The sequence below is a fragment of the Phodopus roborovskii genome, unplaced genomic scaffold (genome assembly GCF_943737965.1).
Source record: "Phodopus roborovskii unplaced genomic scaffold, PHOROB, whole genome shotgun sequence".
Classification (NCBI taxonomy): domain Eukaryota; kingdom Metazoa; phylum Chordata; class Mammalia; order Rodentia; family Cricetidae; genus Phodopus; species Phodopus roborovskii.
Genome location: NW_026126407.1, coordinates 51,085,784 through 51,107,127, shown reverse-complemented (window position 1 = coordinate 51,107,127; position 21,344 = coordinate 51,085,784). Strand labels below are relative to the sequence as shown.

Here is a 21,344-nt window from a genome sequence, read left to right as displayed (position 1 = left end):
GGATTTGGGATAGATTCTGGATTGATGTCAGGGTCAGAGCCGTTCATTGTGGCAAGCCTAGAGACCATAGCAGTGGGCAAGGTACTGGCACTACCTTCCTTCCCATTTGGCCTTCTGTCAAGTCAAGGTGTGCCTTCTGTATTCTGGATCCAGACACAACTTGATTCTCTTCACAAGGCCTGGAGTCAGGCCTGTGCCAGCTGTTGGCTGTTAGTACTGGATACTATGACCCCATTTCCTTGCCCATCCTGACCATTGGGCAGCAGGATGCTCCTGCCTAGCAGAGATGTCCAAGTGGCTCTGCCTGAGGCAAGGAGGACTGGCCTGGCCTGTCAGAGGAGCCAGCCCTGCCCTCTATGACTTCCTGCCCCTGCCACCCGACACCTGAGTCAGTGGGCAGGAGCTGAGGGGGCAGGTCCGGAGGAGGCCTAGCCAGCCTCCTGCAGGAGGTGTTTTAGAGCTCTGGTGAACTCCATACCCAGTGAAATTCCCAGGGCTCTTGTCATTTCCCTCCTGTGAGTATAGCAGAAGCTCCCCTAACAGGTCACTTGCTCCCCACCTCTGCTCCAGTCCTATGTGCCTTTGGTTCCTGGTCTTCCCAACCTTTCCTTTCTTAGTCATTGTGACCCATCTCAATACCATCGTGCTCCTACCGTACTTTGTCTTAAGTTACCCACAGCTGGAGATGGTAGAATGATTTGCCTAGCCTGTATGAGGCCCGGAATTCTGTCCCCAGTTCCACAAAACAAAGAAAAGGTAATTATCATCTTCTAATTGTTTATCTCTTACTGGAGACAGAACTCCTGATTCACCTGGCCCTGCCTACCTGAGCCTCAGCCATCACCCTCACTGCCCAGGCCACCACACACATTCTTTCCTACCCCTCCAAAGGCCTCTTAATCCAATACCTGCTACAAGCCCTTCCCACGTAATGTCCCGCTTGTCTGGAACCCTATCTCTTGTGATGTTTGACTTCTCCTTGACACTGGAATTGGAGAAACACCCCCTCCACAGTGGTCCAGCCAAGACCCAACTACCTAGTCCTGCCTACTACTACACAACCTCAGAGAACCTCTCTTTTGCGTGTTTAGTTATGAGATTGTATCTGCCTTGTGCACCAGGCAACAGTGTGCCTTGAAGATTATTATGGGGTTGTAGCACTCTCCTTTATTCATACAAGCAGGCTGAGCTGAGGGGAAAGGGGAAATGATTATGTATAAATGAATGAGTAAAGCCATATGGGAACTGCAGAGGCTCTGATGTCAACTCCAGTCTTATGGGGTGACCCTAAGCCACATACCACCTTATCCCTTCCCTACTTGCTTTCCACTGTGATAGACAGTGGTCAGGCTGAGCAGAGAAGGGATTCGGTGAGGCCTGGTTACCCTGCCATCCTGAGGTAATTAGGGCCTGTGTTACTCACAGGTTACCAATTTGGGCCCTCCAAGAAAGTGTGGATATACTCAGGGCCCCACCCAGTTCTCCTCCTACTCTGTGGCTCCTAGAAGATCACTAGTAGGCAGGTAGGGGAGGAGGGAACTGGACAGCTGGCTGACACAGCGAGGGACCACAATAGGGATGGAACACTGGGAGTGTGTCAGAGACTACAATCAGGAGCAAGTGATAAATTCTCACAGCCAGGCGGTGGTGGCACACGCCTTTAATCCCAGCAGGCAAAGGCAGGCAGATCTCTGTGGGTTCAAGGCTGGCCCGGTCTACAGCGTGAGTTCCTGGGCAGCCAAAGTAACACAGAGAAACAAACAAAAAAAGGTGGCTCTCAGGTTCTCCTGTTCTTCTGAGTGCTGGATGCTTCTCCCCAAAAGGTGGCACTCTTGGGCCTGAGACCTTCTTGTAAAGAGCCTCCAGGGCCCAGAGAGGGAGGCAGGAGCTCTTGGCCAATGAAAAAGCTGGCCTTGGGCTGAAGTTATCATAGTGTCAAGGGTTCCAGCCTACTCCAACTCTCTGGATTCCCAGATACCACCCTCACTATAACTTCACCTGAGGAACATCCTTACTGGCTTAGGCTGTAGCTTTGGGGATTCCAGAGAAGTCCAATAGCTTCAGGGGCCCTTCTTACCATTGCTTGGCTCATCTGGGCACAGGGAATTGGAGTCAGCATGGAGGGCCATCTGAGCCTCTAAGATGTAGGGTGATGGAGTAGCCAGTACTACTCTATCCCTGGAGTGGCTAGAGTGGCCCCTACAGTGGAGGTTGGAGGGTCCCTGGTTGGAACATCTACCCACTTAATCTCCTTGACTGTGTTGGTCTCATCTAGTTTGGCTGAAGCATTATAAGACAGGCCTGATTTCCCAATGCCCAGGGTCATTGCAAACACCATAGGGAAGCAAAACAGCTAGATGGGGGGGGGGGACACTTATTGTACGGGCAGTACCAGGAGAAGAGATTGAGTATTCCGGAGGCCAGCCAGATGCAGCCAAAAGGACCAAGTTACTAGTACCTTCTAGGTCCCTGATCTGATGTCACAGATTTGCAGCCTTCTTGCCATCACTTACCTATCATTCAACCCAGTGGCTCTCTTTCCCCAGATCTTTGATACCCCTGCTGGATCCGGATTCCGGGCTATTGATCCTAGCAGGAAAGGTGAGCTGGACACCCCACCCACTGCCCTCCATGGCTCCATGTGCACTACTCAGACTTTAGTGCTGTGCTGTTTTCTTCCTTGCTGTCCCCTGAAAGAGCAACCAAAAACAGTGTGGCCCAGTCCTATGCCATCTTCACGTAGGCAGCCAAGATGATATGACCTCTAGGTCGTCCTCAGGAGGACAAGACCACAGTGTTGGCATGGCATAAGCATATATATGGTGGTGCTCACCATGCAATGTAACAATGTAATGAGCAAGTTAGGGAAGTCTGTTGAGGGTGCAGGTCTATGACCTGTGATCAGGTGGGACTCAGGCTGTGTGTATCTCAGGGTGAGAATCAGCTGTACTGCTACGAGGTGACTCCACAGCAGCCTGCGCTGAGCCCAGGTGAGTCCTCCTTCTCCCTGCCATCCTGATACTGCCACTGATTTTCTTCCCTCGCTGACTGTCTCCTATGGTGTCTTTGGCAGTGACCCAGTGCATTCTGGAGAATGTACTGCGAGGGGCAGCCCTTGTCCCCCGGCGAGCACTGGCTGTCATGAGTTGTGAGGTGCTCCAAGTCCTTCAACTGAGTGACACGGCCATCATACCCGTCAGCCACCACGTGCCCAGAAAAGTGAGAGGGTTGTGGACAAGGGGTTGGGGGTCTAGAGGATTGGAACCTCACTAACTGACTACCTTGTCCCTCACCAGACTGTAGAGTTCCACGAGGATCTGTTTCCTGACACGGCCGGCTCTGTGCCTGCTTCTGATGCCCACACCTGGTGGGCTGGGGACAACCGGCAGGTAGGACCAAGCCTGGCTCGTCTTCTTCCTCCTCTTATTCCCCCAGTCCTAGCAATCCCTGGGAGCTCATATTTGGTTCTCAGCCTCCTGTCCACCCCTCCAAGGGTCTCCTTCACACTGGCAGCATGTGCCTCCTTCAGTGGCGTTCTTATCCACAGGTACAGAAGGTCAGCCTAAACCCAGTCTACCAGCCCCACCCCAGCTTTATTTCCTCCCTGGTGCCCACTATGGAACCACCTCTGGACATGGTCCAGCCTGCAGAGGTGCCCAGAGCTGACACAGACCCAAGTGTAAGTACCAAGTCACCTCCCTTACGGCTCATAAGACACCACAGTAGGGTAGTAAGCGGTTCTATTCACCTGCCAAAAAGCTTTTCTGATCTTCTTTAGCTGTCAGGCATAACAGATGAAGGAATGTGTGTAGTGTAGTAAAGAATTTAGCATTGTATTCTAAGCTGAGCAGATGTTAAAGAAACAGGGCTGGCCGGGCAGTGGTGGCTCACACCTTTAATCCAAGCACTCTAGAGGCAGCAGCAAGTGGATCTCTGAGTTCGAGGCCAGTCTGGTGTATAGTGACCAGAAAAGCCAGGGTTACACAGAGAAATACTGTCTTAAAAAAAAAAAATCAATCAAACAAACACAAAAGAAGCAGGGTTGTTCTTGAAATGCTGGCAGCTGTAATTCCTGGCGTAGTCCCCCACAAACTGGGAGGCAGGAGTAGCCATCTCTGTCCCCTGGGCCTAAAGCTCATTCTCTTCTTTCGATGTCACCTGATTCATGCCTCAGCAGCCTCATGCCCAGCCCGTTGTCCTGAAGCCCAGAGGAGCCCAGAGCAATGGCCCAGGAATTAGCCAGCTAGCCCCCTTTCTGCTTGGTTAGTACACCCAGGGGCTGTTGGCTGACCAGGTCTCTCTCTCCAGGAGGGCTTTTCTTCCCCTCCCAGCTCACTGATCTCACCCTCCACACCATCCAGTCTGGGGCCTTCACTCTCCAGCACCAGCGGTATTGGTACCAGCCCCAGTCAGCGGTCACTTCAGAGTCTGCTGGGTAAGCTGCTTAGGGCAGGACCCTGTCTGCCCCAATCCTAGCCCCGATCCTCTGTCCACCAAGCCTAAGGACAGACATTATATAGACTAGCCCAGGCTCATGCTGCAAGGACCACTGCTTTTCAGGCTGTAGAGGAACATGGGCAAGCATTTTTGGACAAGTCGTGTTTGCTAACCCTTATCCCCACACTAGGCTCCTTCCAGTGGTGAGGGCAGTAGGTGGCCAAGACTAGGCACAGGATACACAGGTATGCATCCTCACATGACTGTTCCTACCACCCACCAGGCCCCAGTTCAAAATTCCGCCATGCTCAGGGCACCATCCTCCACCGAGACAGCCATATCACCAACCTTAAGGGCCTCAACCTCACAACACCTGGTGAAAGTGATGGCTTCTGTGCTAATCGTCTGCGTGTGGCTGTGCCCCTGCTCAGCAGTGGCGGGCAGGTAGCTGTGCTTGAGGTAAGGGCCCTGCCCCACCAGGGTTTCCTTCAAGTCTCTACAGTGGGCAGGAACGGGATGCTAAAGGTCTACCCCAAATAACTGAGCACAGACCATGTGGCAGGCACCTGCCCAACATAGCCTCTCATCAGCCCAGCTGCCTCGTGTGGTAGGAGCCTTTCTTATCCCCATTTTCCAGGTGAGAGTGGAGAAGGTCAGAGAGGTGTAGTGACCTGACCTGGTCACACAGCTTCGTAAGTGGAGCAGGATTCAAATGCAAGCACCCTGAGCCCGAAGCCTGAGCTCCTTCCACCCTCCCACGCTGCTATGCCCTCACTGCCTTCACATACTGGGACCTCACAGTGTGCACTTGGGGCTCAGCACAAGTTGTCTAAGGCAGAGAGCTTGGGCCACCCAGCAGTGGGCTGTCACTCTGTTGTAGAAGGTGATGCCCAGGCACCTATTTTCCTGGGACTGGTTCTCTTGCCTGGCTCTGATGTACCTTGGGGTGGGGGTTCCGCCCACAGCTGCAGAAGCCAGGCCGCCTGCCTGACACAGCATTGCCCACACTGCAAAATGGGACAGCTGTAATGGATCTGGCTTGGGACCCCTTTGACCCACACCGTCTTGCTGTGGGTAAGCAGCCTGGATGCCCAGCGTTGAGAGAAGGTTCCAGGCCCTGCAGTGAAGATACACTCTTCTTTCCATAGCTGGAGAGGATGCCAGGATCCGACTATGGCGGGTGCCCCCTGGAGGCCTCAAGAATGTTCTCACCACACCTGAGACTGTGCTCACAGGTTAGAGGACTCTGATAGAGTCAGTGGGGCAATGGCTTCCCAGGGACTGACTGAGCATAACCTTCTGGTCCTCTCCAGGCCACACAGAAAAGATCTACTCCCTGCGCTTCCACCCCCTGGCTGTTGACATACTGGCTTCCTCTTCCTATGACCTAACCATTCGCATCTGGGACCTTCAGGCTGGAGCTGAGCAGCTGAGGCTTCAGGGCCATCAGGACCAGGTAGAACAGCTTCAGAGGCGAGGGCCCAGCCATAAAAGGAGAGGCCACCTCTTATGCCCTTATCTGTCCCCAGATCTTTAGCTTGGCCTGGAGTCCAGATGGACAGCAGCTGGCCACTGTATGCAAGGATGGGCATGTACGGGTCTATGAACCCCGCAGCAGCCCTATACCCCTACAGGTGAGCATGCATGGTCTGGGGCTTGATGGAACCTCAGGGTCTACATGCCCATGAGCCCTATACCTCTGAAAGTAAGTATGTAGGAGCTGGGGGGATGGGGTGGATTAGGGTCTGTGAGCCCTGGAGCAGCTCTGCATCCCTACAGGGGAGTACCTTTGGGCTGAAGGTGTCCCTTTTATCCATTTGGAGGGGACTTCTACTGAATTGCATGTGGTGTATCTCTGTAGGAAGGTCAAGGACCTGAAGGTGGCCGTGGAGCCCGGATTGTCTGGGTGTGTGATGGTCGTTGTCTGCTGGTGTCTGGCTTTGACAGGTGAGGACTTAAGGACCACCATCCCCAGGCTTTATCAGCTACCTAATTTCCTCCCTTTTTCCAAGGTCACAGCATCTGTCAGGCTTGCAAAAACTATTCCCACAGCCAGGCATGATGAAGAATGCTTTAAATCCCAGGATAGGTGTATCTCGACAAGTTTGAGGATTATATAAGGAGTTCAAGGACAACCAGGACTACATAGTAGAGAGACCCTGTCTCAAAATAAAACAAACAAACAAACAAAAAAAAAAGATAGTCAAACAAAAGCTGTTCCCACCCCTCACTTCCTGGATGATGGGTGGTTAAATAGAAGAATAAAGGGTAAGGTAGATATATAAATAAGTGGATCAGTGGATGTATGGAATGATGGATAAATGGCTGAATTAGTAAATGATTAGACAGATAGGCAGGTAGGCGGTTAGATAGTAGAAAGTGTTGGTGAGAGAATGTGTATTGACAGGGGACTCAGGGGGAGGCCAGGCCGGGAACCCATGCCTGATAGAGACCAGGGAATAAGAAACAGCCAAGCCTACAGGAGAGGCCTGAGAGGTGAGCATCAGGCACTTTGGATGGTGGCCTGGGAAGGGCCTTCCCAGAGAGATAGAAAATGAACTGGGTCATTCAAGTGTGAGAAGAAAGGTTGGACAGCTGGAGCTGAGGGTACAAAACATACTGTGAGTGGAGAGGGCAAACAGGAGGCTGCAGTAGACCAGGACAGGCACTGGGGTCAGGCTTGTGTAGAAGACAAGCTGGGAGGTGAGTGGGGGCCGTGCAGTGGGGTGGACACTGTTTCCCCAGCTAGGCCACGTCCAAGGGCTAGACTCATCTCTCCTCTGACTGCTGGCCCTTAGGCTTTCCAGCCCAGAAGGAGCAGGGTCCCTGTGGGAGTCTTTGCCCTACCCCTCTTCAGCCCTAAGGATCTGCTCTACTCCTGACTCCCTGGCAGCCGAAGTGAACGCCAGCTGCAGTTGTACTTAGCTGATGCCCTGGCAGACGGCCCCTCAGCAGTTCTGGGCCTCGATGTAGCTCCCTCTACCCTGCTTCCAAGCTACGACCCTGACACTGGCCTGGTGCTTCTCACTGGCAAGGTTGGCTGGGGAGGGCTCCCTGGGTGTGGGGCAGGGTCTGCTATAGGTGCCTGCTTCACTTTCATGCCCCACCTCTGTCCCCCAGGGTGATACCCGTGTGTTCTTGTATGAGGTGCTCCCGGAGCCCCCTTTCTTCTTGGAGTGCAACAGCTTCACATCATCTGACCCTCATAAGGTAATAATGTCACTCTCACCACTGAACTAGCTCTTCCCAAGTTGGACTACAAGGTTCCTATGCCCCCTTGTGGCCATGTGCGAAAGTGCAAGAGCCAATGGGAGGGGAGTCAAGGTCCTGTCCAGACCTATGCCCAGGTATAGCTGACTGGAATTATCTAGGAATTTTGAAAGCTGGTTTATATTCAACCATTACTAAAAATTAAACCATATAAGGTTAAATTATACGAACCAGGCATAGTGGCTTATACCTGTCACCCCAGCACTTGGGAGGGTAAGGTAGGATCATGTATTGAGACCAACCTGGGTGCTATAGTGAAACTTTGCCTCAGTCAAGCAGAGATATTCAAGGAAATGATTCTGTTTAGTTGCTTGCTTACCTTAATGTAGTGTGCACATGAACTAAACTTATGCAAAGGACCTGTTCCACAGTGACGTGTAGTATACTATTCTTCATCTCGTTTAACTGCTTAAAGTGGAATATGGTGGGACTTTGTCCTCTGTAGAAACAGGCCAGTGCTATATGTCTGGTCTTAAAAGGGGGTAGTTGTGCCCACTGACGGTGCGCCATTGTTGTCTTAGTTTCTTTTCTGTTGCTGTGAAGAAACATCATGACCAAGGCAACTTACAAAAGAAAGCATTTGATGATAGGCTTGCTTACTGTTTCAGAGGGGGAGTTCAAGGCCATTATGGCAGGGAGAGTGGCAGCAAGAAGAGAGAGGGAGAGCTAACCATAGAACAGTAGTGGTTTTTGAAACCTTCAAAGCCCATCCCTAGTGACACACCTCATCCTCTAACAAGGCCACACCTCCTAATCCTTCCCACATAGTTCTACCATCTGAGGACCAAGCCTTCACACACAGGAGGCTATGGGGACCGTTCTCATTCAGATCACCACAGCCAGCATGGGCAGGCCGTGGTCCTAGCCTAAGTGAGGAACTCTGCTACCCTAGAGTGCCCTGTGTCCATTCAGCTAGGAGCTCTTGGCTCTAGCTTCTACTTTGTTACTCCTCCAAGGGCTTTGTCCTTCTGCCCAAGACTGAGTGTGACATTCAGGAAGTGGAGTTTGCCCGATGCCTGCGGCTACGCCAGACCTCCCTGGAACCTATTGCATTCCGGCTGCCCCGAGTCAGGGTGAGTTTAGGTTAAGAACTCAATTTCTTCCTTTTGGGGCTGGCCAGGGTCCCAGGAACTTAGGTTCTTATCTGTTCTTGCATCCAATTCTGCCCACTGCCTACTTTTTGGAAGCATCTACCTCTATCTTCTACTGAAATTCTGCAGAATTTGGGATTGCCAGTGTGGGTGGGGCCAGGTCTTATGTGTCCTGGGCCCCTGGTAAGTGTCTCATGATAGTTCCTGTCTCCTCTACAGAAAGAATTCTTCCAGGATGATGTGTTCCCGGACACAGCTGTGAGCTGGGAGCCAGTACTCAGTGCCAAAGCCTGGCTGGGGGGTGCTAATGGACAACCCCAGCTACTGAGTTTACAGCCCCCTGGCATGACCCCAGGTTGAGTAAGGGATAAAATGGGGAGACAGCAGGGGAGGGAGAACCTGGACAGGAGTGGGAAGAAGGATCAGAAGATCCAAGCACAGTCTTCCGTTTCTGTTGCCACATAGAGACCTGTGGCTCACCTAAGGATGGCTGGACATGTCTCCAGACCCAGTCTCTGAACCCCTGAAGGGCAAGTCCTGTGGCCTGTATTTTATCCTAACACACATACATATGTACACACACACACACACACACACACACACACACACACACACACGTGTTGCATACTCAACACACTCAACACATGTACTCCTTTTTGTTTGTTTGTTTGTTTCTCTGTATGATAGCTCTAGCTGTTCTGGAACTTGATTTATAGACTGGGCTGGCCTCAAACTCACAGAGATCTGCTTGCCTCTGCCTCCCGAGTACTGGAATTAGGGGCATGTGCCTCTGGTTCACCGTCTAGCTCACATGCAAACTCTTACAAATATATCCTGGTGCTTTGGGCAGCCCTGGTGAACAGGGTTTGATACTTGTTAATAACGCTTTTTTGATCTCTGCCAGAGAATCTCCTGGGGGGGGGGGGTTGGTTCTAAACAGGACCTTCTTTGATGCTTGTCCTTGTTCCACCCCAGTGAGCCAAGCCCCCCGAGAGGCCCCTGCCCGGAGAGCCCCATCCTCAGCACAGTACTTGGAAGAGAAGTCTGACCAACAGAAAAAAGAAGAGGTGGGCATGGGAGAGGGCTGGCCATGCTTGTGCAGACAGGGTCTCCATGTGCTTCGCTATGCAGGTCCAGCTGCAACCCAGATGGCAGGATGAGCCATGTGTCACTCTTGCCTCCACACCAGACCCAGACTTTGGGGAGGGGCCACACCCAGGGGCCTGCTGCTGCCCCCAGGGCGCAGGAAGCCAGGAAGGGCAACAAGACACACACATTTTAGCCAGCACTGGCCCAGCCTGGTGTACATTTATGCCTTTGCAGCATGCACAGAGACAGCAGTTCCTGGGTCTGGCACTGCGTTGCAGCCCTTGTCGCTGACGCTGTTGACGCTGCTACTGTCTCTGGGTCTTTTACAAAGAACACCCACCGTCCTAGCCAGGGTTCTAACTGACATGGCTCTTTTTCAGCATTATTGGTCAAAGCTGGGGTTTTAAGTTACTGAGATCAGAGAGTCATTTCTTTCAGTTCCTCCCCTATCTCCCTTCACAGCTGCTCTGTGCCATGGTGGCAAAGCTGGGGAACCGAGAAGACCCATTGCCCCAGGACTCCTTTGAAGGGGTGGATGAAGATGAGTGGGTGAGTGACAGTTGAACCCACTTCCTTAGCCAGTAGCACTGTTCCTCCTATAAACATACCCTCCCTTTCTAGGCCCTCTTAACTCCTATCTCCTGGTTTCTTACCCCAGGACTAGCCTACACACCAGGCACCCCTGGCCTCCATTGCCTCTGCTACTTCCAGAACCATCTGCTGCCCTTCTACACCTTACATCTCTGGACAGTGCTGCTCTGGCCCTGGCAGGCACACCCAGCCCAGGAGCCCTGGGTTTCCTGCAGACCTCAGGCACTATCACTGCTGCTGGACCCACTGCAACTCCAGGGATTTTCTGCTCCCCTGCCCTCTGGGGCCAGCTGTTTATCTTCAGCTGCCTATTAGCATGTGACCCCAATGGGTGGGAAGTAGGTGTCAGTAGCATGTCTCTGGACCAATCCTGGATGCCTTGTCTCTCCTAGTCTTTCTGCTGGCTTCATCTAATATCTTCAGTTACTTCATGCCAACCTATCTTGCCTACTGCCCCAGCTCCAGTCAAGGACATTGGGGGCTGGTCCCCCAGCAGGCTGTTGGGAGCAGCTTTATCCACGGGCCTGGGACCATTTGCCCTGCTTCCCTTGGCTTGAAGCCAGGAGAAAGGGTCTCATGGAGCTAACAGCCCTAGTACAGTGGTGAACCCCACAACAACCAGCCTATACATGCTCTGGCTGTTTTCAGCAATTAAACTTTTCTAAGCTGGCTGCCTCTTGTGCTGATCTCTGGGAGTCTAGAAGGAAGGGACTGAGTGTGCGAGAGAGAACTTTGGTACTATAACTGTCTTCCTACTGGGTTTACTTTGCTGCTTATATTTACTTAGTAATGATCAGGACAGATGAAGCTTCAGTTGATCATAGCTTTGTCCTGGGGAACCAGACTATGCTTAAGAACGCAGAACGAGGAAAAACTGAGAAATACTGACTTGGGGTTGGGGAAGCAAGGTGTCAAGGGGCTGAGGGAGAGATGCTTATGTCCTTTGCAACTGAAAACTAAGACCTGAAGGTGTCAAGAGCAAACGAAGGGAACTTCATCAGTGTGCCAAGGGAAGAGAGAATCTGGAGAGCTAGAGGTTAGGATTAGGGTCTAGAGCAAAGGTTCTCTATCTGTGGGTCATGACTCCTTTGGGGGTTGAATGACTCTTTCACAGGGTCATCAGAAGACACAGATATTTACATATGATTCATAACAGTAGCAAAAAATACAGATATGAAGTAGCAACAAAAATAATTTTATGGTTGGGGTCACCACAACATGAAGAACTGTATTAAAGAGTCCCAGCATTAGGAAGGTTGAGAACCACTGCTCTAGAAGAATCTGACTTAAATCCATTCACCAAACGTCTATGAGTGTCCTTTGCATGCCAGACTGCCTTCCAGGTGCTTGATAGCTAGGAGTAAAGACCTCAATGTTCTGCCCACTGAGGGTTCATACTGTAGTGGGAAGGCATGGCAGTAAATAATAAAGGTGAAAATAAAGGGATTCTGTCGTAGAGCATGGTTTTCAACCTTTCTAATACTATGACCCTTTAATAAAGTTCTTCGTGTTGTGTGACTTCCAACCATAAAAATATTTTTGTTGCTACTTCATAACTAATTTGGCTACTGTTATGATTTATAGTGTAAATGTTTTTGGAGAGAGCTTTGCCAAGGGAGGTTTTTCGAGACAGGGTTTCTCTGTATTGCTTTGGAGTCTGTCCTGGGACTAGCTCACAAGAAACCTGACTGTCTCTGTCTCCTGAGTGCGAGTGCTTTTAATCCCAAGGGAGTTTGGACCCATACATTAAGAACTACTGTTATAGAGGATGAGAGCTTCGGGAGAGAAAAATAGACCAAATTGAGCATGAAGGAATAAAGTACAGTAAAGGCACAAAAACCTCTTGTAGTTCTGACTCTGATTCTATGGGATGTCCAGAGCAAACCATAGACACAGAATGCAAATAAGTAGTTTCCTGGGTAGTGAAGTGACCACTGGGCGGAAATGTTCTGAACTTTAGATGGTGGTAAAGCAGAATTGAATCGCGCACTCCAAAAGGTGGAACTGTTCCGTGTGTAAATTATAGGTGTCTCGACAGAACTGTCACAAACAAATAGACACAAAGACCAGAGATCTTGTGAGGACTTGTAGAGAAGAGAACCCTCTGCAAGCCAATCAGAGAAGCTTAAATAAAACCTGGCAACATGATCATCTTGGACATAAAGATTCTATAACCAGATGGGTGGTAGTGGCACATGCCTTTATTCCCAGCACTCAAGAGACAGAGGCAGTCAGATCTGTGAGTTCAAGGCCAGACTGGCCTACAGAGTTCCCCAGGACAGGCTAGCCAGGGCTACACAGAACAACCCTGTCTTGCCACTCCCCTCATCCCCCCACCCCCAAAGGATTCCAGAACTGTCGTTTAAAGCACACCCCAGTCCCTCCAAAGCAACAGCATGGTGGGCATATCATTGTAGTAGGGGAACTTGATGGACCTCAATGAGAAGAAGGCTTTAGATTATAGACCAGGTGGGTGGAAACCGTCCCATGCGGTGTCTAGTAAAGTTTCACAAGCAGGAGGAATCTGGAATTAAACCTATTTTGAAGCATCTAGTTTCTTAAGTATTCCAGATAAATTGACATCCAGCCCTATATGACTTTCGCTTTTTTCATATGATGTTTTCTTCCTAAATATTTCGGGAAAATGAAGGGAAACAGCTTGAGCACCAGTTCCATGGCCGCCAAAGGATTGGAGCCGCCATCGCTCGCCCAGTAGTCTTCTGATCCCGAGGCAGGCTCCGCCTACATTCTTGACGCAAGAGCCACGCCCCTGGAAATGCGTCGCGTCGTCGCGCACGCGCTCTCCGGTCTCCCTTGACCTCTGACCCACCGGCAGCCCATGAGCTGGTCCCACAGGGTCGGGAAGCGGCACCGTCCCTGAGAGGCGGAGCGGCCGCCATGGTGAGGCTCGGGAAGGGAGGTCGAGTCAAAGTCGGGCGGCTGGCTCGGGCCCTGAGGTCGTGAGCTGCCCGCGCACCCCACAGGAAGCAGGGTCTGTGGCGGGTCGCAGGGTCGCAGGCCGCTGACGCCCGGGCGGGGACGACCGCGGGCCTGGGAACCGAGGCTCGGCCGGCAGGAAGCCCCGGCCAAGTCCAGCCTCCGCGTGCCGCGCCTCGGAGTGAGCAAGCCGCTGTGGGCAGTGGGAGGAGGTGATTGTTGCGTGGGCCGGCTCCTGAGTGGCAGGACTCGGCGATGGCGCTCGATTTTTAACCGTGCTTGACAGTTGTCTCGTCCAAGGAAGTGGTAGATCTGGGACCTGAGCTGAAATCGAGACCTGGAGGCCGAGTGTTTGTGGGAAGCCATGCATGTCGCCTGTGCAACCTTTAAAAAGGCATATTCTTTAGCTTTGCCCCTAAGTAATTGGAAGGTGGGGGAGCCTATTTATTTCCTTATCTGCTTATGTACTTATTGAGACAAGGTATCATTGTATGTAGCCTTGGTTGTCTTGTAACGCCCAATGTAATAAACCAGGCTGATCTTAAACTCACTGAGACCCACTTGCCTCTGTCTCTCCAGTGCTGGCATTGAAGGTGTGCACCATTACACCCGACTGGGGAGCCTGTTCTTTAAAAATTTGAAGGTGGCAGTTAACTGCTTACAGTTCCGTGCCTGGAGCCGAGGCGTTATGTAAATTATCATTTAATCTCTTAGTCGGCCCTATTTTACACTCAAAGGACCTGAAGTTCCGAGAATTTGACTTTTCCAGGCTCTTTTATGCAAGAGTCAGAGGCCGGTTTTGGCCCCAGTTTTGTTCATGTTCTGAGACTACATATTTGCCACCACATTATTCCTGCCTTGTAATTGGGTCACCGCCATCTAGTGAGGACCTGTACTGATTCCTCGTGCGGTTGGTCTTTACTATGCATTCTCCACATTAACTTTGAACTTTTCTCAGGTGGTCATGGTGACTACACTTGCAAAGCCAGCACTTGGGAGGCTGAGGCAGAAAGACCAGGAGTTTGGAACTAGTGTGGACTTCACGAGTTCCAGGACAGCCTGTGCCCTTTAGTAAAGAGGGCAGAGAGAATAGCTCAGTGTTACAATGCTTGCCCATCACAGGAGAGGCCTTACCTTAGATTCAATCCCCAGTACACCTCCAAAAGAGGAAAAGTACTGCAGGAAGGTATAAATGGGAGGAGCCTAGAATTTTCACCTGGGAGGCAGATTATGGGGTATTTTTCAAGCCCTAACGGGTGTTGAAGGTTTTTGGTTTGGGGTATTGTCCAGCTTTGTAACTCAGGATGGCCTCAGACTCTAGGGATCCTCCTGCTCCAGCCTCCCAAATGCTGGAATTTTAAGTCTTGACAGTATCTAGATAGGAAGGAGGGTAGTCACACAAAGGAACTCAGAGCATAAAGAATCATGAGAGCGTAACCTAAGAGTAAAGGGTACAGTTGCAATGGGGGGAAGGGAGGTAAGAAGGAGGAAACCCAGAGGACTAAGTTGAGGTCAGAGGTGGGAGATGTCAGTGCCAAGCTGAGCTGAATATGCAGACAGCAATGGAGCACTGTGAGAATTGGGCACTTGGCGTTAGAGGCATATGGAAACCCTGCCTGGGGAATGGAGTGTGTGAGATTGCAGCTTTGGCCAAACAGCACTAAGAGTGACTTGATTAAAGTGTTGATTCATGGACAGTCACATGCTTTCAAGTATGTATTGATCACCTGCTGTGCTGGCCTCAGGGGACCCAGAAATACTGTAACAAATGGCACCATGTAGTCCTGACCTTCCTCCTGACTAGCTGTAACACCAGTAACTATTGAAAGGACCCTAGCGACAACCCAAGTTCCTTCCTGTTGTCAGTCTGATCCACACCCAGGGCCTGCTACTGTGTATTGGAAGAACATTGTACACAGGGCTGAAAGTTGGGCCCTTCCTGATGCACTCCGTGACTTAAGCCTCATTTTGTGCCCCTCCTCCATCAACGTTGTCTAGGTGTCTTCTCCCTTATTGCTTCCCAGTTAGGTAAGGAAGTGTGTTGCAAACGGCAGGTTTCAGGGTTGAAGCCCTGTGGTTATGACTCCTGCCCCCAGCTACTGCTTGCCTGGAGTGACCTGTGAGCTGGTTGTTTTTGGCCTGGGATCTTGAGGCCTGACAGTGAGTTAAGAGTTGTTTGGGGTCTTAGAGGGGCAGAGCTTTGCACCTCAGAAATCTGCTGGGAGCACCATCTGATTGCCAGGCTATTAACACCAAACTGGGTCTAGTGTGGGAGCAAAGCCAGCAGTAGAGCTCTGATCCCAGGGTCCTGCTTCTGTCCACTCGACTTTGTGTGCATTGGCTTCCAGGGCCTTGCACCCCTCCTGTAAGGGGATATATTATTCTTTTCATTTTGGAGTTTAAAATGAGCTGGGTGGGGGTAGCACATGCCTTTAACTCCAGCACTCAGGAGAGGAGACGGAGACGGCAGATCTCTGTGAGTTCTTGGCCAGCCTGGTCTACAGAACTAGTTCCATGATAGCTAGAGCTGTTGTTATACAAAGAAACCCTGTCTGATTTGAAAAACTGTGTTTTTGTTTTGTTTTAGAAAAAACGGGGTCTCCCTATATAACCTTAGCTGGCCTAGAATTTACTATGTAGATCAGGGTGACCTTGAACTTGTGCCTGTCTTCCTGCCTCTGCCTCCTGAGTACCGGAATTAAAGCATGAACTACCAGGCTTGCACTGCCTGGCCATTGCCAAATCTTTATAAAAACAGAGTAGTAATACATGGAAACCAATACTTGCTGATCACCTGCTCACTTAGGCTCTATATCAGGCATTATCTCAATCTCTGACAGCCATGTTGTCCATACTTGTGTTGTCAGGAAACTGAGGCACATAAGGGTTAAGACTTTGACCAGGTTCACAAGGCTGGGATGGACATAGGAGATAATCCCCAAGCTGGCCTGCATAAATGCTATCTCACCGCCCCTGCCCCCAGAACGTGAGTAGCTGTCTGTAAACCCCAGGTGCCTGATGAAACTGCTGGCCAGTTTTGCCTTCTCTAATAGCTTCTAGGCCTTTGGCTAAGATTAGTGCAACCCTGCCTTCCTCACAGCCATTATACTCTAGATACCGGGCCACTTGCCACTTTGGTTTGAAGTGTGGGGGTAAAGTTCTCCAGTCATAGCCTCCATTTTGTTTTATTTGTTGTTTGGAAAGGGTCTCTTTATATAGCTCTGGTCATCCTGGAACTTACTATGTAGATAAGGGGCTGTTCTTGAACTCAGAGATCCATCTGCCTCTGCCTCTAAAGTGCTAGGATTAAAGGCATGTGCTATCACACTGGCCTGCCTCAGTTTTCTTGTTTCTCAAGATAGGATTTCTCTTTGTAGTCCTGGCTGTCCTGGAACTCACTCTGTAGACCAGGCTGGCCTCAAACTCACAGAGATAGGCCTGTGCCTCCTGAGTGCTGGGATTAAAGGTGTGTGTCACCACGCTAAGCCAGAACCTGTGTGTGTGTGTGTGTGTGTGTGTGTGTGTGTGTGTGTGTGTGTGTGTGTACAGTGTTCTGTCTGCATGTATCCCTGCATCCAGAAGAGGGCACCAGATCTCATTACAGATGGTTGTGACCCATCATGTGGTTGCTGGGAATTGAACTCAGGACCTCTGGAAAGACCAACTCATGTTAAGCACTGAGCCATCTCTCCAGTTCCAGAACCTGAGTTTTTATGGGGTGTGTTTTTTTTTTTTTTTGGCTTGGTTTTATTTATTTCCCTTTTTAAAATTTAAATTAGAAACAATCTTATTTATATATCAATCCCATTTCCTTCTCCCTCCCATTCTCCCATGCCCCACCACAGACCCCCATCCCATCCTTCTTCTGCTCCATTAGAAAGGGTGAGGCCTTCTATAGGGGATCATCAAAGTCTGTCACATCATTTCCTGCAGGGCCCATGTATCTAGGCTGAGAGGGTATCCCTCTATGAGGAATGAACTCCCAAAGTCCATTTGTACATTAGGTATAAATGCTAGAACCTGTGTTCTTAACACCCATTATTTAGCAATGTCATGGACCTTATCAAAAAAGTACATCATTGCTTCCAAGGTCATATAATGAGTATGTGGAACAGAGGCAGACTTTCTGTGTGAAGTGACATCTCCCAAGGGGTGTTCTAGGCCAAGGGAGCCCTCTAGAACCAGTCATACAGAAGCTAAATTCCATGTCAGCATTTCCTGCCCAATTTGGCAATGGCTCTAGGTGAGAAAGGTACAAGTCAGGTGAGATCACCAGCCGATAAACACTCTGTTGCTCCTGTTACACACAGCTGCCTATAGCCCATGCCTGTCTTTGATCACAGGAAGGGCTTCTCTAGCCCATGCTTTCTGGTATGAAAGCTAGGCTTCTGAAATTCCAGCATGCTATGAGGCCTCTTCATTTCCCTAATAGCCCATAATGGGGTCTGCTTGTTAGAGAAGACAGGGCCTAGAAGCCAGAAAGGCGGGGTCTGGAGTCTGAGCTCCTGATGTTCATCATCTTGCTATCATCTTCCCTGTGGAGCAGGGTCCTATGGTTAACAGAGCTCCGGCTTCCCCACTCCCTCTCCCTAGCACCAATGAGTCACTAAACCTCTTGGGATGAAATGGTACAGACACTGACACAGAACCTGATACACAGGCTCAGTCAGTTACTGAGATTAACCACAGCACGGTACAAGGGAGAAAGGCCCAATTTTTGAGCTGTACCATTTGAGTGCTACAGTGAACATTCACCAGGCTTCCTGCATGCTCCTATATATCATTTCACAAACATAGGATCCAGTCCTATGCATGCTGCCCATACATCATTTCTGTTTCACAGTAAGATCTCAATGTTCCTCCATGAATCCATTCTCTGGTCTTTTTCCAGCCTAGGATGCTTAGCTCCTGTACTTATGGCTCATTATCATTGCTCCACCTATACTAGGTTCCAGTCTAGGAGAAAATACCATCTTTCCCAGAACTCCCTCCCATTCCTGACACTCCCTCAGTGAACTCTGCTGCTGATCAAGTCTTAGTGAGGCTCCCCAGGGCCTCCATTTTACTTTAATTTATATAATATTGGGGTCTCGGTGTTCTTGTGCTGCTGAAGATTATTCCCCTACTTGGACAGTGGCTGTGCAGCCTGTTCTGAGAGCAGGGACTGAGTCCTGTGTGTCTTTCTCCAATGCTGAATTGACTGAATAGACATGTGAACCCAGCAGTTTAAGATACCATACTCTTCCAGGTGCTGGGTTTGTATCTTATTGTGTGCCTGAATCCCTTATAGGCTCTTAGCTCCTGAATGATGTGTTCTAAGTAGACTCTTAGTCCGCTTCCCCTTTCATTCATTTGTATGGTGTTTGTGCATGTTCATACATGGTAGGATTTTTTTAGGTCTCCTTTTCTGTCACTACCTTATTCCTTTGAGGCATGGTCTGTCTCTCTCTCTCTCTGTCTCTCTCCCTTCCTCTCCCTCCCTCCCCCCAGTGTTTGGATAACAGGTACACACAGGACAAGGCTTATTACATAGATAGTGGGATCTGAACTCAGATCCTTGTGGTTGCAAGAGCAAGCACTATTACCTATTGAACCATTTGTGTAATGTTTTTGAGATCCACACTCATGATCTCCCTACCTCAGCCTCCTCAATACTAGGATTATAGCCATGCACCACCATACCCAAACCTTTAGTGATTTTATTGTTGTATTCATGGACAGATTCCTAGTCATAGGACTAGGAAAGTTAGGGTAGATCTGTTTTTTCCCTGGTAATATGAAGCTGGGCCAGATAGTCTCAAAACCACAGGGGAGCCATCAGTGACCTTGGAGTGGATTAAACTGGTGGCAGTGTGGGACTGTATTGTGTACTGGCTCTCAAACCAGTTTCTTCCCACAAATCAGTATCAGTCTTTCCAATCTGCCTCTGGGAACGCCACTATATCTAGAACCACCAAAGAAAGTTTGGAAGAGGTAGCCCTTAGATCCCCACTCAGATTCTCCAAGGTGTCCCTTCTGCCCACAGGCCAAGTACCTGGCCCAGATCATTGTGATGGGTGTGCAGGTGGTGGGCAGAGCCTTTGCCCGGGCCCTGAGGCAGGAGTTTGCAGGTAAGCCTCTACCTCTTTGCATGCTGGGAGTCCTGCCCAGTTTAGATTTTCCTTTAGGGTTATGTCAGTTGTGAGTGAAGGGAGCTCTTTTGGGTAGAGTTCTGTGGCTTAGATGGCCTAGGGTAATTTCCCATGGTAGGAGGCAGTGCCAGACTTTGAGACATTCCTATAGACAGGAAGGGTCAGATAGCCCTGGTTAGCGTGCGTGTCTAGGGCAAGTGGGCCCTTGTGTCACTCCATTTTGGTTAATAAGAGAGTCACATATTCTGGCTGCTTTCAAGGAGAGCTGAGTAATTCCAACACAGACTAACTGGCTGCAGAGTTTATTATCTGGCAACATTTAAGAGAAAGTTTGCTGGCTTTTGACTGTACGGTCACCGAAGGAAAGCAGTCCCCGGCAGTCTGCTCTGATAGTCTGGGCACTGGCTAGGCCAGGTTTGAGGTCTCTGGCACCAGCTAATGATCCTCCCCTGCCTGTATCTTTACCCTAGTCCCTAAAGTAGCTTAAAACTCCCAATTTGCTAGGCCTCTGGGACAAGGAAAGAGGGAAGGAGGGACAAAGTCATTTTGTAGTGTAGATTGAGGGAGCAAGTTCCTAGTTTGACCTTACCCTATCCTTCAGTGTGAAATGTTTGCCTCTTCCCTCCAAAAAGAAGCCAGTACTAACGAAAAGCCACCCCTGGGTAAATTGTTTCTTTTGTGTCGCTTAGAAGGCCTGGGGGAAGCTCTGGGCCACCAAGGGGGCTAAGCAGTCATCAATGTGTCCACAGCAAGCCAGGCAGCTGCTGATGCTCGGGGCCGCGCTGGGCAGCAGTCTGCAGCTGCATCCAACCTCTCCGGCCTCAGCCTCCAGGAGGCCCAGCAGATTCTTAACATCTCCAAGCTGAACCCTGAGCAAGTCCAGAAGGTGAGGCCCTTCATCTGCCATGAGGTGGTACTGCACAGGCAGTCACAAGATGGTGGGTGTGGAAGGAAGATCTGAACAGAGCCAGGGGGTGCTTGAAAAGCCCCTGACAGCACAAATACAGAGACATGGTAGGTAATTATAGCAGCTGAGCCATCCCACATGGTTACTTGTCTTTCTCATATTCTTGTGGTCACAGCAGCTTCCTGTATGACAATGTGGGTTAGAGGTCTTTTGTCATCAGCCTTCCCTAATGTCTCACCTGGAGAATAATGTTCACTGTCTCATCTCTGCAGAATTATGAGCACCTATTTAAGGTGAACGATAAGTCTGTGGGTGGCTCCTTCTACTTGCAGTCAAAGGTGAGTGCTCTTTAACTCTATGAGGAAAGGAAACCATGGGCTTCCCCTTCTTCCCTGCTGGGGTGCTACTTAAGTTGTTTGAATCTTGGCAGTCCACTGTCCTCTAGGGAGGTTATTAGAGCCTGGGACAGGAAGGGGAAAAGTCCTCCATTCAGGCAAAGAGCAGAGACTGTCAAGAGCCTAATCTTCCTCCTCCTCCTAGGTTGTCCGTGCAAAGGAACGCCTAGATGAGGAACTCCGAATACAAGCCCAGGAAGACAGAGAGAAAGGGCAGATGCCCAAAACGTGACTGCTGTGCATTCCCCACCCCACCCATTGCCTTGTAATTTATAGCTTGGTAATAAATGTCTTTTCCATGTTTCTCCAGTGCATATATTCCTGTTTGAGATTTGTTCACTTCCTGCCTATTTGGGGCTGTGAAAGAGTCAGGAGGCAGCAGCCTTTGACAGCCTGGTAGGTGGAATGCTGGTGAAGGGCCACACATCCATGTTAGTACACCTGGCCAGGATCTGTCACAGAGGCTTTGTTCCCTTCTTTTGTCCTACCACAGTCC

The 21,344-nt window shown here is 50.2% G+C and overlaps 1 protein-coding gene across 4 annotated transcripts in view; it reads left to right on the top strand.

The window, feature by feature from the left end:
- Positions 1-21,152, top strand: part of Coro7 (coronin 7) — a 64,780-nt gene extending 43,628 nt beyond the window's left edge. Inside the window, exons 10-31 of one of the 4 annotated variants that reach the window (XM_051181321.1) lie at positions 2,547-2,601; positions 2,933-2,990; positions 3,074-3,219; positions 3,297-3,389; positions 3,548-3,679; positions 4,309-4,435; positions 4,721-4,896; positions 5,403-5,511; positions 5,586-5,672; positions 5,751-5,893; positions 5,967-6,071; positions 6,299-6,384; positions 7,331-7,472; positions 7,558-7,647; positions 8,664-8,780; positions 9,018-9,153; positions 9,774-9,865; positions 10,350-10,436; positions 19,441-19,525; positions 20,296-20,432; positions 20,726-20,791; positions 20,994-21,152. In XM_051181321.1, coding sequence (XP_051037278.1) covers positions 2,547-2,601; positions 2,933-2,990; positions 3,074-3,219; positions 3,297-3,389; positions 3,548-3,679; positions 4,309-4,435; positions 4,721-4,896; positions 5,403-5,511; positions 5,586-5,672; positions 5,751-5,893; positions 5,967-6,071; positions 6,299-6,384; positions 7,331-7,472; positions 7,558-7,647; positions 8,664-8,780; positions 9,018-9,153; positions 9,774-9,865; positions 10,350-10,436; positions 19,441-19,525; positions 20,296-20,432; positions 20,726-20,791; positions 20,994-21,080 — 2,356 coding nt within the window. In that variant the 3' untranslated portion in view covers positions 21,081-21,152. Of the gene's footprint in view, positions 1-2,546; positions 2,602-2,932; positions 2,991-3,073; positions 3,220-3,296; positions 3,390-3,547; positions 3,680-4,308; positions 4,436-4,720; positions 4,897-5,402; positions 5,512-5,585; positions 5,673-5,750; positions 5,894-5,966; positions 6,072-6,298; positions 6,385-7,330; positions 7,473-7,557; positions 7,648-8,663; positions 8,781-9,017; positions 9,154-9,773; positions 9,866-10,349; positions 10,437-10,545; positions 11,150-19,440; positions 19,526-20,235; positions 20,433-20,725; positions 20,792-20,993 lie in introns of those variants that run through there. The other 3 variants (XM_051181322.1, XM_051181323.1, XM_051181324.1) reach the window with 3 other exon arrangements.
- The last annotated feature ends 192 nt before the right edge of the window (positions 21,153-21,344 follow it).